This window comes from Chroicocephalus ridibundus, chromosome 13, assembly GCF_963924245.1.
Source record: "Chroicocephalus ridibundus chromosome 13, bChrRid1.1, whole genome shotgun sequence".
Lineage (NCBI taxonomy): Eukaryota > Metazoa > Chordata > Aves > Charadriiformes > Laridae > Chroicocephalus > Chroicocephalus ridibundus.
The window spans coordinates 16038257-16056418 of NC_086296.1; the positions used below are offsets into that span (position 1 = coordinate 16038257).

At 50.6% G+C, this 18162-nt stretch overlaps 1 protein-coding gene across 1 annotated transcript in view; it reads right to left on the minus strand.

Annotated features, from left to right (window-relative positions):
- Nucleotides 1-8872: 8872 nt before the first annotated feature.
- The window catches only part of RTN4R (reticulon 4 receptor), an 80276-nt gene continuing 70986 nt past the window's right edge, over nucleotides 8873-18162 (minus strand). The window contains exon 2 of the mRNA XM_063351462.1: nucleotides 8873-10905. Coding sequence (XP_063207532.1) covers nucleotides 9476-10905 — 1430 coding nt within the window. The 3' untranslated portion in view covers nucleotides 8873-9475. The remainder of the gene's footprint in view (nucleotides 10906-18162) is intronic.

Sequence of the window (18162 nt, forward strand, 5' to 3'; positions counted from 1 at the left end):
ATTATTATGTGTCACTCATCTTCACTATGACAACCCCTGGGCACACTAGAGGCTTCCTTTCCAGTCTTTGGTACATGGTTTGGAGCCCACCCTCCTCCTCACTTTTTTCAAGCAAACCAGAAAGACCCTGGACAGTATAAAGCTTGACTAGACACCCCTTATACATATATGCATTGTTCCAGACCCACAAAAGGTTTTCCAAGCAGCAAAATTTAGTGACTCTGGAGAAGGCTGGGGTCATACCTTAGACAAGCTTCAGGCCACCTGGGTTGCCTTTTGTTCTGCTGGCCCATTCTCATCATACAGCTGGTGTCTGTAAGGTTTATGATTTCATGACATGTGGCCGGGAGCAGCAAGAGCAGGGCTACTCCCTCAGGGAAGGCAAGCCAGGAACTGAGCAGGATCCAATAGCTGGAAGGGGCCCCACCAGCCACAGCCTATTCCACAGGACCTGAGTGAGGAAACAAGACCAAGAGATGGTGTCCAGGTCCAGCCAAGAGTCCACATCATAAGGTAATACCACAGCAATGAGGCAGGTCCAAGGTGAAGCCAAGGAAGTCAATCCACAGGTCAGGACCAGGTCCAGTGATCACCAAATAGGTCCACAGTGAGGTGACAGGTCCAAGGTCAAGCCACAAAATCAGGCTACAGCCAAAGTTCAGAGCAGCGGGGCTCTGTAGCCAGGCAGGGACATGACTATGGCTGAGCTGTAGACCAGCGCTCCTCCAGCATGGCTCTAACAGGGACCTAGGCTCCAGGCTGAACATAAATAGAGCTCCTGGGCTCACAGTTTGGGTGGAGACTCACAAAAATGCTGGCCAGGACCATTAGGACCTATCAGTTAACTCAGGACCCTGGCAAAATGTATGAGCTGCACCAGTGATAGAGAAACACACAATGTCTGTGTGTCACAGTTTTCTCCTTCCCAGAACTATTAGGCCACTGCATCAGGAGAAAACATATTTTTTTTCCCATATTCCTTCTGGGATGGCCCCTGTTTCACCCAGTGGCTGGAAATAATCTCTTAGGTTGTTTAAAGGTCACAACTTTGGTAGAAATAAGTATTATATTCCAATGCGGAAACAAATCAGAAGCCAAATGCTCCTCTGACTTCACCTAAATATTCCTGACGTCTCCAGGTTACAAAAGTTGACCAAGGACAATCTGGTTACAGACCAAAGCATCTCTCAGGTCCAACCAAACCAAAAACGTCCCAAGCACTTACCCACGTGGAGTCTGGAGGACCCTGGTATTGAATGCCTCTGCTGACCTGCTGCTGCTGGAGACACTCCTAAAAGTGACACACAACCTCAAAACATACATAGTAAAGTTAAATGTCCCAGTGGACTCTCCACCCCCACCCCTAACTCATAGAAATTAGGTGCGCATATGAATGCATTCCCAGACCTCCTTGTCTGGGACACTTCAAGTTGCTTTCCCTTCAACACCCTTCGTCCTCACCAGTCTCATCCCCAGCAAGGTCAGTCTGGCAGCAAGGGACGGGCAGCAAGGAGCAAAAAAAAAAAAGACATTTAGAAAAATACAGAATTTAATAGTCTTACTTGGAAACCTTGTTAAAATTTCAACTTTTACTGCCCAAAGCAAATGGGAACATTTAGTCCTAGCATCTTGAAGTCAACTTGAAATTCGTGTGAAATCGCTGGGTGAGGAGCGTGCCTGTTATCCAGCCTGGCTGCATCTTGTTTGAGCTCAGTCTCTAATTGTCATGCAGAAAGGGACTGAGCCTTCCAGGTAACCTGGTGTTAATTTCACCGCGGGGCTGAGGGGAGGATGGAGACAGCTAATGAACGAGCAAAAGTGATTGATTCCTGTCTCAGTGTCAGGACACTGAACGGCTGTTTGTCAAGAAACAAGAAAATGTCACTGGGATTTGTAAGCGCTTGTAACCATTACAGAAAGCACTTTGACTAAGAATCGCATAAGATAACTTTCCGAGACTGCTGCTCTGAGAGTGTGTTAATACAACCACTGGCTCTTCTTGACATTTCTGCAAACAACTTATAAATATTCCATGGGAGCGGCAGCTCCTGCTGCCGCTGTTGTTGCAGTTTGAATGGAAATACCAGGGGAGAAAAGAGCAGCTCTGCCCTTATTTAGCAAGCGTGCAGCTAAATAAAAGTCCTCAGTCAGCCCACTCCAGGGCTTTGCTCCAGTGAAAACAAAAAGCAACCGAGCATCCTGCCCTTCTCCGCTGAAGGAAAAGCTTGGATGTGTGTGAAGACCCAGCACAGCCTCTGACCACCAGCCCCTCCGCACCCCGACGGGTGCTGGGAAAGGGGTTAAATGACTCACCCGAGGTCTCGTATTGTGCGTGTGACACTGCTGGAAGCTGCAGCTCAGCCAGAGCTGTCTCTGTTGCTTTAGCCCGAGGCTAAACACCGAGCTCCTCAAGCAGAGCAAGGCAGCGATGGGGAGGCTGGTGTCTGAGGATCTGGGGGGGGCAGCTCCATGTGTATTTGGGGACTGCCCGTGGTGGGTGCTGTAAAAGAAAGAAGCCGTGCCGACATGGAGACGCTAGTGCGTAACGTACCCTTCTGCTCACGGGCAGCAGGGAGGACCCCGGGCCCATCAGGGCAATGGTAGGGATCATGCCGCAGATCTGGTGAGAGATGCTGCTGTGCTCCTGGGCCATGTCTGCTGCCCATGCCATGAAGCTCCTGGTCCTTCTCAAGAGCTGCTGGATCAAACTGCACTGGAGAGGGCTGTGCGGAAAGCAGAGCAGGGTCTCACAGCTCAGGCAGCAGCAGACACACACGCAGTGAGTCGCAGGGGTGCCGCTTTACACCCCGCTGACCACAACCAGGCAATAGGTGCAGCTTCACCGTTTCAAAGTGTTTGCTGCCCACTCACGTGGAAAAGTCCAGCGCTCCCTCCTTGTGACAGATTTTGTCCCTTTCTGCTTTAAATCCAAGTGATAGTACTCAAAACCAGCCACAGAACAACAAATGCAAGTCGGAGCCTGCCACAACCACACCGCCACAAAGGAGCTGAGCCATGAGCAAACCACTGCCAACACACCCGACCCACAAATAAACCACTGCAGATGGACCCTGACACAAGCGAACCACTGCAGATGGAGCCACCCACAGCTGAAACGCTGCGAAGAAGCCCAGCCCGTGACTCATCCCAGCTCGCGCGCCGGTGTTGGCGTCACGTGGAGGGCGGCAGCCTATCAAAAGCTATGATTTCATCCCGAAGGACGTTACTGTTTTTATGCTTGATGACAGCTGGGCCTTTTTGGTACCTGCTGACCTAGAACAAGTCCCTCAAACTGTACTGAAGGTGGGTCACTTCAAGATTTGAAGTGCCTCATCATTTAGTGAGTGGGCAGTGTATACCTTTATTTTCATCATGCTTCTTTGCCAAGTCTCCATTATCCCTGTTTATAGATGCCCTGGGAAGCAATCCCATTAAGTCTCACCTGCCTCAGCATTTCCCCCTGCAGTGCCCTCGTTATGGCATAAATCAAGGGGTCTCTAATTAGTGTTTCCGTCCCTAGCCACATTCAGATGTTTGGGGTTGGCTTCACAGGGAAGGTCTCTGCATAATTGCACAGGTTCCTTGCCCTCACCGTGGTAGTACCCAGAGTTCATGCTATCTCCAGAGCTTCCCATCAGCAACTGTGATTCCATGTTCCAATATCATCACCTTTGCCTCACTTGCTTCTTCTGTACTCCTGCCCACCCCCATGTCTCAGTGACTCTGGGTTTTCTTATTCTTTTCTGATTTTGAGAAGACGGCAGAACAGCAATAGCTCCTCTCCCTCACCGTCTAATGATAGGGAACTAATCCAGAAACACAACTTCAAATTAGAAAACCTTCCAGCATTTATTATTTCTATGTATCATGTTTGTTTGTAGCAAAACTTGGCAGCTCAGATAATCTTCTCCGTGTCAGAGCAGAGGGGTGTGGAAACACCACTTACTCACAAGGTTTAGGGGATCCTGTTTAGGAGCAGAGATCTCAGCCCTCTGGAGCCACAGGCAGCTGGGCATTCGCCCCATGATCTTCTATGAGCTGGTGGGGAAAGATGGGGCAGAGATGTCACCTGCCTGCAGACCGGGGCCAGGGTTACAAGCAGGTACTTGTCCTCACAGACGCTACTGCCAGAAGCAGGTTCCAGTCCCTGACACGGCATTGCCAGCGCTCGGCACCATCCTGAGTCTTGTGGGATTTAGTGTTTCTCTGATGGTTCCCCCACTCAGAGGAGGACTGGCGAGACTTCAGCCTCAGATAAGAAAAACTTGGAAACACGGTCTCCAAAACCAAATACAGCTAAGCAGAACTCAGATGAGCTTCATTAAGAAGCCCAACGTATTTAAGCTGATTTCAGTTAGGGACCTGAGCAGTGTTTTTTAGCAGTTGGGGTGTCACAGTGCTGCTGTGACCGGCTTGGTCACAGGGAGTCAGTTTTCTCAGAGGAAGGGCAGGAGAGGCAAAGGCAACGTGCATGTCCTCTCACATGCAGTGAAAGAGGGGCAAGAGGGGAGGAAAGCAGCTGTCACGAGCACATTTGAGGTAACTGTAGAGTCTGAAGCCAAGAGAGACCACTAGCTCTGCCTGAGCTTGTCTCCCTCAGGGCATTGCACTTCTCCTGGATCCCCTGAACGCGGCAAAATGACTGTTCCTGAAACACTGATGGGAACACAATCTGCTGTGGGCAGAGAACAAAGCTACCAAGTTCCAGTGCCTGGCCGTGGTCTCGTCCTGCTCCCAGGCTCTCCAGGTCATCTGGTGATGCGTTTCCAGCAAGGCTGATGCAGCAGCTATAGCAGTGAGGCTTAGACCTGTGAGGGACTTTCAGTGCACAGACCCAGATTTCATCTTTTGAAGGCTTGGAGGGGCTCTGGACAGGGAAGGTGAGGAATCCTCAGGAGACCACAGCTTACACTAGAACTGCTTGAGCTACATGTGTCAGAGCATCGAAGTCCTTTCCAATCAACATGTAGGATTTCTTAGGAACCAGGCCATTAGTGGGGTTTCTTTCACACTGCATTACCCCTCTCTTCCTCCCTAGCTTTGATCAAAAAGGTCTTGCCGATGGAAATGGCATCAAAGCCACAGCATCCCTGTATGAAGTTTTGATCTCAGTGAATCACCGTTGTCCACTAAAGAAGAAAAAGAAAGCTTTCAAAACCAGTTTGATTAAATTGCTTTTACATAAAAATGTGTCCGTGTCAGATGTTGCAACTTGGCAGTGTGGCAGACAGAGATGGGGACCTCTGGAGTAAGGCTCACCATACCTGTGTCAGGCACCTCATTTAGGATGGGACAAATCACCACCTGGGGACACACGCTTTTGGACTCCACTTCCCCATCCATAGGCAGAGGTACAGTCCTGTCTCCCTGCCCCCTGCAGGAGGATAGGAAGATGGAGGGAAGGGGCAGAGGATAAATACACTTTGCATGTTACCATGACAAGGAGGGCTATAACTGTCTCCTTGGCTAGCTTACAGGTGGACCTGAAAACCTGGAAAAATTGTTCCTTTTCTGGTACTGTTCCTGCTTGCTGCAAGGACAAGTGAGGAACCAGGAGCAAAGGACAAGTGTGGATCTGCGGAGGCAAATGCCGTCAGAGAAGCAAGCATGAACACGATGTCTTTCCGCTGCTGTTTGAAAGCCTGTGTTTTGACTTCATCTTCAACAGTGGGCACTGCATTATCAAGGGTCGGCATGGGGACAGTGCGTAGGGGACACTACGTGCGGAGTTGTGCAGCTCTACACTCTGTGATGGGGAGTCCATTCTTCCCAGACTTCCCAGAAAGTCAGGACTGCATCCCTCGCCCATCCAGAGCCATTTTGACTCCTGGCTGTTGACTTTATTTGATTTCACTCCTGGCATCAAGGACGTGAGCAGAAAGTTGACTGTGACTTGCACAGCGAGAAAGGAAGAAAGTATCATCAGATGGGAAACAGTCAACAGGGTCCTGAGTCCTGCTGGGTAAATCCCTCTTAACTCAGTGACATCTGAATGAGTGACATCTGACATCAGTGAGTCTAGGAATATCTGGAAGACTTGTGCCAACCCCAGGAAAGCACAAAGCAGAAGCAAAACGGCCTTCCTTTGAAGTCCTCAAACCCCTACTTCCCTCACCAATACCAGAGCTCACCTTTTGCCTCTTCCAACCTCCTACAGGTGTTCCTGCTGTCCACTGCATCCCCTTCTTCAATAGTTTGTCATTCAAATGGCCTTCTAATGCCTGTAAACACAGAAATTGGCATCTGGACAGCAGGAAATCTAGGAAATTAGCACAAGGGACTCTTCTGGGCTTGTGGCCAATATACAGTCCTAGAAGCCACTGAAAGCACAGCAGAGTCAAGCTCTAGAAAGCAGGAAGAGTGTCACTGGGTTGGCATAAAGCAACTCCTTGTCCATTCAGGATAAGTGACGGTAATGTGCTAGTCTGCTTTGCGTTAACCACAGGGAGCACCAAAGCCAGACTCCCTGTGATACTGATTTGGGCACGGACAAGCTCAGATCTCAGCTCTGTTCAGGCCCCGTTTAGTTGCAGTGGGGAAATGCCACAACACGCAGCTGTTCTCTTTTTTCTTTTTTTCTTTTTCTTTTTCTTTTTCTTTTTCTTTTTCTTTTTCTTTTTCTTTTTCTTTTTCTTTTTCTTTTTCTTTTCCTTTTCCTTTTCCTTTTCCTTTTTCTTTTTCTTTTTTTCAGGTTCCTCCTGGTTTTTGCCACCTCTTCTGGTTTCCTCATACCCATAGAGCTGTGGGCACTGGTCCAAGCATTTTGACCACAACAGTCACTAACTACTACATAAGGCAGACACGCGGTGTGCCCTGAAACTATGACCAAAATGGGAGTTTCCAACAGTAGGTAGCCTGTCACAGCTTTCGGGCTTTTCTATGGGCTTTGGTGTGGTGCTGACCCCATGGCCAAGCCAGGCTGAGCTGCTCCTAGCCACCGTGCTTCAACTTCAGGCGTAGGTTTGAATCCCTCAAGAGGTTGAATGATGCGTTTGGATGAGTAGGAGGGGACAGAGCCTGCTTTGGGCGTGCAGGACCTCATAAAATCCTCCAGCACTGGCATGAAGGGGACAAATCTTAGCGAGAATGTCATAAAACCGGTAATGTACTGATCCCTCACCTATGTGTGTGGGTAAGTATGCACACAAACTGGACGTGCATGCAGGCATCAGGATTGTCAAGGCTGTCTAGCTCTCCAAGGCACTTAGGAATCCCAGCCTGACGTCTTGCTTCATCCTTCAGGGAGGACAATGTGTTTGCACTAAAACATGCCTGGCTCCTCTGCAGAGTCATGATGCTGGTCATGGAGCCGGGATGCAGCAGTCAGATCTGCTGGGGTCCCAGGGCCATGCTGCACAGGATCTGCTGCCCAGCGATACAGCTGGTACTGAGTCCCCATCTCCCTCAGTGCCAAGAGCGAGCTGCTCGCTAGTACGGGCCTATGCCACATCTTTTTGGCAGCCCCAGTGATGGATTTGGAGGAGACAGATCACAAATGCAACAGTTTGGGCACTGCCCTCCCTGTCATTCACACAGGTGGAAACTGCCTGTGGCAGAGGTGGAAAGTACCCAGCAACACCCCACGAAGTTGTTGCCTGTGGGCCTCAGACACTGCCACGCTGGCTGCCCGACTTGCAGCCTCACAGTCTCTCTGGGACGTGAGCCATCCAAGCATCCTCCCTTGCTTCTTCCCACAGTCACTGTTCACTCCTCGTGAACCGTCAAGCCTGGAGCAAGGCTGGCACCATGTCATGGCCCTGCCAATGTCCTTCACTCCTGGCTTGCGGTGGTCCCTCCCTTCTCCATGTGTGGTTGTTCTGTGAAGCTGAGCACCAGTCCCAGTACTGTGAGCCCCAACTGTGGCTGGTGCATCCTGGAGAGCCTAAGCCTGGTTTGCACACATAGTCCTCTAGTGCACGTTCCCAGGACCTTGGTACACCCATGCATTGCTCTTGCTCTTCTCTGGCCCACATTACACGCCACCCACATGTGACAGGCTGGTCTTGCATGCATAGACCTCAATATCTCAACAATCTTCCTGAAAAGAGGAGCACAGAAGAAAATCTGTAGTTTGATAAGGAAAAGCAACCTCCTGGCAAACTCTCTGCACAGCCCTGCCACAGCCTGGGGCACCCGTAGAGTGCACGGGGGGCTGCCTGCAGTACAAGGAATAGACAACTAGGTCTGGGCAGGAGCTTTATGGCCCCCTGTGTGGTATGGGGGCACCCAGACATCAATGGTTTTATTTTCATAGCACCGTGAGGTCAAAGATGGGTGTCACACAAAAGACGAAGACACTTGCACAGCAACTCCATGAAGCAACTCCTTTGTGGCACAGCCAGGAATGGACACCAACTCTCCAGCACAGCCAGCCTGAGCTGCAAGGCCAGGAGCTGTGTGTCTGGGGAGATACACCTTATTTCGTAAATACAAGCCTGAGTGCTGCTCCATTCTGGAACTACCTTCTGGTTCATTAATCACAGAGCTGAGTCTAGTTATCTGTGCGTATCAGAAGAAAAATGACCCTGCCCGACTTCTTGGGATTGCTTACTAACGTTCCCCTACCTGCAACCTGGAGTCCTCAGCTCCAAGGGGCTGGGCTAATATTTCCTGCTATTCTGAGCGTCCTGAAATATGAATGATGTTGGGCCAATGCGTGGGACAGTTCGAAGGGAAACAGGAGCATTGGCAGAGCATGTTTCACGCAAGGAAACCCTGTGTTGGCACCAGTTAAAGATTGCGTAACCGCGCCGCGTATGTCTTATTTATTACTGTCGTGTTAAACGCTCAACCTGCCTTCAGATCACGGATTACTCAACATCCTTTTAATTTTTCAGCTTTCTAGCTGGTTAGTGTACTTCACCCTTGCAGAGGACAACCATTTAGGAAAAAGAAATCTTTATTTTATATTTTTTTTTTTGTATACTTGTACACAAGTAAAATAAAATGCATATCTATATATACTGCAATCTTGTGAAGGAAAAGGTAGCATTCTTTAACAAATGCTGCCCGTAAACATGGTGTGATGGAATGAATACAGAAAAACTGCAATATTCATAAACATAGGATTAAAACAGCATCAAATTCATTACCTCTGCAAATGGGAACCTGCAATATTGTTCAGTGTGATGTTAAGTTACAAACAGATTTTAGACATTCTTTTCGGAGCATTTCTTACACTTTTTTTTTTTTCCTGTAAATAAACCATATTTCTTTACCATCTGCTGTAGCAAAAGCTGCTTTGTGGGCAAGTGCAGTTCCGAAGACCAAAGGTATAATTCACAGGTTTCAGGACAAATAAATTATGTACATCTTGGTGTTTTGTCTTTTTTGTTTTTTATAAAGGCATCCAGTTATCTTTTGTGTAACAAAGCTTTCTCAGGGTGGATGGTAGTTTTGCTTTTGTTTGCAACATTTATGGAGGTCAGCAAAAGTCTAGTATTAAAGTGTCATCAACCCAGGAAAAGAGTTAATTTTAGCAGAATAACAGTAAGCTCCACACCAAGGGGGGGATCAAAAGGCTTAGGCTGAGCTGTAACGTGGAGCTGTTTCCTTGCTGGATGAGGCGGCACTGGGCCTTTGATTTGTTCTTTTTAGAGCAGCCCTGCCTCTTTTTGGTTGGGACTGTGGAAGGTTCAATAGGCTCTAGAAATTCTGGTTTCAACTTGGTCAATGGAGGGTCTACAATGCTGGGGAAGGTCCCAAAGGGGGAATCGTTTATCTGCTTGTTGCTGCCATTTTTGGAAGGGTCCGTCTCAACGTACTTGGTTTTGGACATGTTCTCCTTATCCTTGAGAGGGTTGTTGGAGGATGGCCGGCTGCTGTGGGAAGAAGGGCCTGCCTTGCCTTTAGCTTCATAAATAAAAGACTTATCTGTTTCTGGATGGCAGCACTTCGGGGAGCCGTTGTGGGAACCAAGAGGGGGGACCCCGGTCGGCAGTTTGCCAGATCTGGTCTTAGTGCTAAAAACGCTTGTTCGTATCTGGTTGAAGGAGTCGACGCATCCTTCCAAGTCGGCGCTCTGCAGCCTTTTGAGGTCTCTCCCTGCCAAGCGGGGGGGAAGGTGGCATTCTAGCTCCGAAGACGATCCTTTAAACTGCTTAAACCAATTCCAGAGAGACCGAGCCTGGCAGTCACAGATCCACTGGTTACCGTTCAAGCGCAGGTACTGGAGGGACACCAGGGGAGCCATGGTTTCCCCCGTGAGTACGGTCAGGTTGTTGTTAAACAGATACAAGGTCATCACTTTCCCAAGGTCATGAAAAGCCCGGCGGTGAACCAGGCTGACCCTGTTCTGGTGCAGAAGCAGACGGTCGAGGTTGATTAGCCCGCGAAAGACATTCTCTGACAAGCTCTTGATTTTGTTCCCATGCAAAAACAGGTAGGTGAGGTTTGCGAGATCTATGAAGGTGTCATCCAGCAGGTTCTGAAGATTATTATCCTGAAGGTAGAGATATTGCAAGGAGAACAACCCTCGAAAAAGCCCTGTGGAGAGCTCCAGGAGCCCACAACGATCCAAGTGTAAGGTGTGGAGGTGAACTAGACCCCGGAAAGTGACAGGGTTGATAGATTTCAGGTTCGTGTTGTCGCTGAGATCTAACTCCTCCAGTTTGTTGAGCCCATAGAAGGCTCCAGGCTCAATGAGGCTGATGTTGTTGGAGTGGATCCAAAGAATCGTCATGTTGCGGCAGGAGGTGAAGCTGGTGGACCTCACAAGGGTTATCTTGTTGTTGTGCAAGAAGATGCGCTGGCTCTGGATGGGTATCTCAGTGGGGATTGCTGTCAGTCCTTGCTGCTGACAACTTATTGTAATCTTCGGTTCACTGTAGCATACACACGCCCCGGGGCAAGACTCCACTTCTGACTGGATGTTCAAGCAAAGCACCAAAATCAGCAGTTTGCTTCCTAAAGGATAACAAAAATAGTATGCAAATTAGCCAGGGTCATGGGAGAGTTTTTCTTTGCAAGTAATAGATGAGCCTGAAAATCACCCTTCTAAGTGCATTGCCACTAACCACAAACAACATGTGCCACGGGAGCCAAACAATTAAACTGCAGAATTAAAAATGCTGTACCACAGAACACAAAAGCTAAAATCAATATACACTTGTAGCACCTCCTCAGCCTTTCACTCTTGGGAGGTCTCTGACTTCGGTGACGAAAGAGAGTGATCATCAATATGTATTTGCATCGTGGGTCCTGGATGCGCATCTAACATAAGCCCTGTTCCAAAGAACTTACTTCTGAGCAAAGGGGCTGCCTTCTGGGGGGCTGTTTGTCTCTGACACAGGCATATTTAGCACAGTTCGGCCTATGGGAAAGCACCTGCCCAGCTGTGGCCGATGCCTGCAGCCATGGCGTTGTACGAGGCAACTCTGCGTCCCATTCCAGCAGAGCCACCAGCTCCTCGCTTTTCAGGATCCTCGAACAAGCCTCCAGAACAAGTGGGCATCCCCACATTGCACTCAAAACGTAAGACGGAAATGTGGCTCTTGTGACTTTCCATCAATTTCAGACTGATCTGATCTTCCTGTAGGAAATAACTGCGAGAGATTCCCAGAATAACTTACAGGCCAGACCTGCCTGTAGAGGTCTTGGGGCCAAGAGCATCCTTTCCTTCTCTCGGTCAAACCTTTACGCCAGATATGCTTGTTTCCCTTCCTCTCCCCTTTTTTCCTTTGAATCTCTGCAGCCATCAAGGGAGAGGGGAAAACAGCACATTATTCCACAGAGGGCAGTGCTGTTGGAGGAAATGATGTGCAATGGTCGATTCAGGGATTCCTCAAAGTTTGCAAGGCAAAAGTAGATTTCATACGTTCCAGGCATGCCCACTGGGTTGAAGACACCCTGAGAGGAACATTTTTTCATGGCGATGACCTCCCCAGGAGCTGTGCTGCACAGGAATCACAAGGAAGCATTTTGATTCACCAAATTCACCACCCCCAGCTGGGATGCTGGGAAAGGGCCTGGAGGATGGGCAGGGATGGGCAGAGGCTGGGCAGCCAGCAGCATCTCCTGAAAGGGGACCCAGGAGGGAGCGTCAGCGTGAACCTCTGTCTGTTTCCTACCCATGGTGGGGAGGGAGGCAGTTTCAGCAGGGCTTTTACCAGCAATTAGCAGCAAGTAATTAGATTGCTTCCTCTAAACCGCACGCGGCAGCTAAAATGAATGGGCAGCAACGGTAGCGGCAGGAGGCTCCGTTTGTGAAATACCACGTGTGAGCAGGGACACGTGTGTCTCCTTCCCGGCTCGTCACAGCACCTCTGGCAAAGAGACCTGTTCCTCCCACCGCTGGGGATCTCCAGCCCAGGGACAAACAGCAGCTTTCCCTCCTCGCTGTTGTGGGAGGTTTTTTCTTCCTTGAAAGACTGAAAATATTGCTCAGGCGTGTCGATGCCTCATTATACCTTAAGGTAAAACAGCAGCGTTCAAAAAGTCGGGCAGAAAAGGACACCGACGCGGAATGGGATAAACGGGGGAGACTGGGAGAGCCAGGCGTGCATGGTGCCGCAGGCTGGATCCCGCGGGGACACGTCCTGGAGACAGCGGCTGCATCTCACGGAAAAGCCTGAAAAGCCAAAGCATTGCTAATGAAACCTTATTATCTCTGCATCGAAGCAGCAACTTCAAACCCCTGACGATAAAGGACTAACTGATATGGAAATCTCACCAAACTGTTTACTGAAGCAATAACAAGGGTATTGGAGGAGCCAAGGCAGGAAAGTTGCTTTTCTGCAATAACAGGCTGGGATCGCAGGCCTGAATTTCAGTCTAGTCAAAATAATTCACCGTGTGCAGCTAATAAATCTGTGGTGATCCAGCAGTCCAATACGGGCAGGAGACTCCTATATATCATAGTCCACATGGGAGAAAAAATACCAGCTCAGCATGCAGAGATAATTCGAGCCTGATATTATTAGCTGCTGAGCATCCCTGGAAGGCAGTGTGTTGAGTGCGGTATTATGACACATTCTGGCTGGCTTGTCATGTTTTGACATATCACGTCCCATTGTATGGAGCAAAGTAACAGGAGACAACTGAAATCCCCTGCTGGAGACATGTCACACCAAGAGGAGCCTCTTGGGAAATTAAAACAGTGCTGGCAACTCTCTGACCAGCACGATTTCTACCCAGCTGGTAATGAAAACCTGTAGCCAGAGAAATAAGACTTTCTGGAGCCTCTTTCTTCAGTTTCGTGATTCAGATGATGAGGACTGAGGTGGTGCTGGAGCAATGAGATTCACAGCACCACCCTCTCCAGCTGAAGAGTGCTGGGACAGCAGACACCGCTGCAGGCTCCTCGGCTCTCCCCAGCAGCTCCTCCCTGCCTTGGCAATACCGCAGGGGCTGCAGCCTGCTCGGGGAAAATCCAACCACAACCCAGATGCATCCCACATGCCTTATAAATATGTGACACGCTCACAGCGGAGTGAATGCAAAGAGCCATTCCTATGGGAGAGGAATCGCAATGACAACACTCCTGTTCCAGCTCCAGCCAGGGGAGGCAAGTGCATAATAAATACATGTATACACGGGGAGAGAAAGAGAGAACATGAAGCAGCCGGCAGAGAACAAGCCATGCATATGAATACCAGCCTGCCCCGTGCCACCCCGTCCTGACTGCCACCCTCCTGCACCCTGCCATCACTTGATCGCCTGTGCCCTGAGCCTGCATCAACCGCCCTTTCCTATGGACAGAGCTGCAGCAAGGTCCTGTCCCAGCTTCTGGGGGTGTGCAGAGCTGGAGGCACGCTACGGCTTCTCCCCAGCACAGAGGAGACGAAGGGAAGGGGCAAATCCTGCTCCGCTCTGAACCACGGCTTTTCTTCTCCCGCTGCCGATGCCCCTGAGGCTGCCGGGAGCCGTGAGTCAGTGGCACTGATAGCTGGCTGCCAGCGGAGCAGCATAGGGAAATTAATTACAGGCAGGGCTAGCCTGTGTGCTTTAATTAGGGACCTGGTGTTCATGAGCTGCTCGGATAAGCTCCTTCCACCGGAGACAGTTACTGTCAATCATCCCCCAAAGCTTTTTTCCAGCTACTTTCCTGCTGTGCAGCTCAACCATGTGCTGACTGATCCATGGCAAAGCTCGGCACTCAGCAGCTGTCAGAAGGTCCCCAGCCAGCACAGGACCTGAAGCAAGTGCAGGAGTGGGTGCAGTCCACGGATGGCCTTGGGAAGTCAGGGTGACCCCATCCCGAAACCAGAGGGAACATGCGTTGGCCTTCCCCTGCTCCTCCAAGGAGCTTCTCCATCACTGGTGTTCAACCAGTAACTGTGCCTTGTGCTCAGTCTGGCCCAAACCACAGTGGCCACCAAGTGCCGTGAGCCATCCAGACCTTGCACCAGGATAGTTTCATCCCTCCAATTCCAGGCAAACATTACCTGGCTTTTCCTGACCAGGTGCCAAGTGGCTACTTTAGAACAAGGAAAGGTCCTGGGACAGGAGGTTGCTAAGACCTGGCATCAAGCCACGTTAATGCAGCCACAAAGGTTTATGATGGTTTGAAGCACACCAGAGCTTGTTCCTGTCTGCCTTGAACATACCCCCATATTTTCAGGGAATCTCTTACTCTAGACCAAGCCCTGCAAGACCGAGACGGGCCAATGGCATCACTGCCCCGTGCAGTGGTGCAGTGGACCCCATCAGTTGGAAACAGGCACCTGTGTTGGGGCCCAGTGTCACAACACAAAGCACAGACCTCAGCCCCTTTATGCCAGGCCGAGCACCGCAGCGTGGCATGGAGCATCACCTCACTGGGCACCGTGCTGCAGCAGGGAGCTGGGGCCACAACGCAGAGGAAGGAGCTGGAGCACTCATCGGGGACTGTACTGCAGGGGTGTGTACAGGAACCGGGCACCCCAACCCCCATCCGCTGGGCATTCTGGCACAAAACCACGGGCACCTTCTTCTGTTCTCCCCTCCACCTCCCCCTGTTTGTCTCCCTTTTTGATGACCTTTCCATCCTCCTCCCCTCCTTCACAACCACCGTGTCCCAGGGCTTGTCCAACTGAGGTGAAGGCAGTACTCAGGCAAAACAGTCCATCCCCAGAGAGGCTGGGACACAACCTGGCAGTGCCCGGAGCCTGTGCACTGTCCCGTACAGCACGCTGCAGGTTGTTCCCCTTGGCACACAGCAGAGGGGAAGGATGAAGACCTTCAGAGGGTGGCCAGGCAAAGGTCACGCAGACACAGCTTAGAACTTGCCAGGAATAGTGTGAGTGGCACGGACTTCTGCTCCTCCCGGAGGCAGCAAGTCTCCATGATGCTGAGGGGTCCTGGTGGGTGCTGCCCTCAGAAGAAAGGGTAAAGCCCTGGTTGAGGGCGGATGACAAGAATCCAGAGGATCTGGGCAGAAAAAGCCCAGCTACTCCGTGGCCTGGCTGGCACAGGCAAATGCCATCATTTGTCTTCCTGGAGCGCTGGGTTCAGCTCTGGCTGTGGGCTCCTTCCTTCTCCGGGAAAAACACGCTCTGCCCTTAGGGCAGAAGTACAGGAGGTATTCACTGATGTCACAGGGAGGAGGGAGGTCAAAAGGTCCACTATCTGTCCGTTCCCAGAAATACGTGCCAAGCCCAGCTCCCCGTGGGGCGCTACGGCATCCTTCCCTCGACCTGCCAGATAAATCCATAGCAGGCAGCGTGCTCCCGCCACCACTGCCAACCGACTGACGCCAGTCCCTCCACCACCTGCTGGACTCTTCCACTTTGCAGGAGTCAACCTTAGTGCCCATCCCTGAGAAAAAGGGTCTTGGCATGACACCCATTTCCTCAACTCTTAGATAAGAAGCCATTCCTACCCCTTCCAGAATACGATTAAAACTTAACTGGATAGTCCTGGTCAAAAGCAAAAGATGAAAGAAAAGCCAGTACCTGGAACCTTCAGTCCCTCCAAGACTTTGTCTTTCAGTTTAGCATTTGTTCCTCCAGAGCTTTCTTAAAAGCCAGAAACCTCCTTCAGTCAAACTGCTGCACTTCCCCTTTGCCATCTCAGAAGTGTTATGACTCATGGAACTGGGAAGCAATTAAAGAGGGTCCATTATCTGTCTTTCCGCTAGTCCCCTGTGCGATCGCATTGTCAAACATGGCAATTAGAAAGAAAAGGCTCAGGGGGCCTCTAATAGATGCTTTGCAAACTTTTTAAGAGGCCAAAGCAAAATGCAATTTTCTGCAGTTTGCAGAGCCGTGGCCTTTCTCTGCCGCTCTGCACTTGTCTCTATTGATTTGGAGATATTATAATGCGGCTTTCCTACAGTGGAGGGTCAATAATCATTTGAATTCTCTCCTGGTTGGACATAAAGGGAGTACTTTACAACACAAAGCCTTTTGCTGATGCACATAGCATTTTGCCTTTGTTTATAGTACGGGGACACTATAGCTGCTTAATTCCCTGTTCTGAACGGATTATTGTTTGAAATTCAGCACATGGCTTTGAAAGGCACTCTGCAACGCAGCTTCAGTGTCTCCTGCTTTGTCCTGTGGCCAAAGGTGGGTCCGTGTGTGCGAGTGCGTGTGTGCCGAAAGCAAGAGGGCAGCACTTTTATGCATCTCATGTCGGAGGCGAATTGAGAGGTGAATGAGGAAGGAGAATTGGTTTGGACTAGTGTCACCCCAGGCTGGAGCTTCCCCGCCTTCTGCTGCCTCCTCCCTCCCTCCGCTGCAGAGAGGAGGGCTGGTTCATGATGGCGGAGTGGCTTTAGGGTGAGAAGGAGAGGAGAGGAGCAATGCTCTGCCACCACACGAGCTCCCAGGACAAGCAAGCAGTGTCACAGGAGCGGAGGAGCCGCAGCGGGTACAAACAGAGCAGGTCTCAGCACGCAGGTGCCCACTGCCGCAGCGGCATCCTCAGGCAGCCGCAGAACATTTTGGGGCTGCTGCAGGTCGTGTGGCATATCCGCATCTCCGTGGGGATGGCGGGGTGTCAGGGACCCCTCCAGACGCGCAGTCGGTGCGGTCACTGGAGCGAGCGAGCTGACCGCAGCTCCGCGTCTGCTCCGAGGCGCTGAACCCTCGCCAGGCCGGGCTGACTGGGTCAGCGCCGACTCCACGGGCCGTCGCTGGCGCTCAGAGTCCCACCTCCCACCGAGACACCCACGCCCTGTTCTGGTGTCGAATCCCAGCCGCCTAAAAATAGGCAGCTAATTGCCTTTCAGACACCCTCGAGGGTCCATGATGCCAACACGAGCGCTGGCAGATTTGACACAGCTCCTCGAGGAGACCTGCGCTCTTCCAGCAGCTGGAGCTGGGTGTGATATAAATGGCAGCGATGTTCAGGCACCTGAACCCCACCCCTAGGTTCTACAGGTACAGTCTCTGATCCCACATGCTCTGCGACTGCATCCAGACCCATTAACCTTTGGGACTGCGGTGCTTTTCATTCCCTTTGGCAGTCCAGCCTCAGTCCAGCCTCTACCCTGAAGGAGACAGGATTTCAGCAGAAAAAATATCATATGCAGTCCGAAATGAAAGGTCATTTCCGTAATGCATCCAGGCAGGGGATGGAGGCAATAGATGTGCCATTTCCTAACTTCTAGGTGTTCATCTTTTCCACCTAAATCATACTGCCTTAATGTGATTTTTGGACTCAATATTGCAGGGATATTTTTAAGGGAAGAAGGTAAAAGCGAGTTATATCATGTGCAATTCTTAGAATCCATCCTCACAAATCTCCAGAGGGGTCTGAACGCTGATTCTTCAGCATCGCTTAGGGCTGAACTACACGACTCATTACGTGAGCTGAGTGCAGCACAAACCTTAACCAGCTCCATCCACCCACGGGCTTGTGCCAAAGCAGCTCCCGGCCGGCCGTGCTCCCCATCCCTGACAGGGGCTCTCCGGCGCTCCCAGCATTTTGGCAGCAGCAGCGTCGGTTTCGCCTAACAACATTTGGGCAGGGTTATGCTTTTGGTGGTTTGCCAGCATCTCCCCCAGCAACGTCAGGGGGAGAAAGGAAAAGGTGATAGTTAACAGTTTATATTTCAGCCAATTTGAATTCAAATTTGATGAGGAGGGGAAAAAAAAGAAAAAAAAAAAGCCTCTTCTCTAGCCAGGGGGTTTTCCTCCTGCTGAATTTCAAAGGCTTGCTGCAAGCCACGGAGGTGTGAAAGAGTCTCAAAGAAAAGGTCACGAGAAACCTTCATAGGGGAAAATATCAAGGGATTTA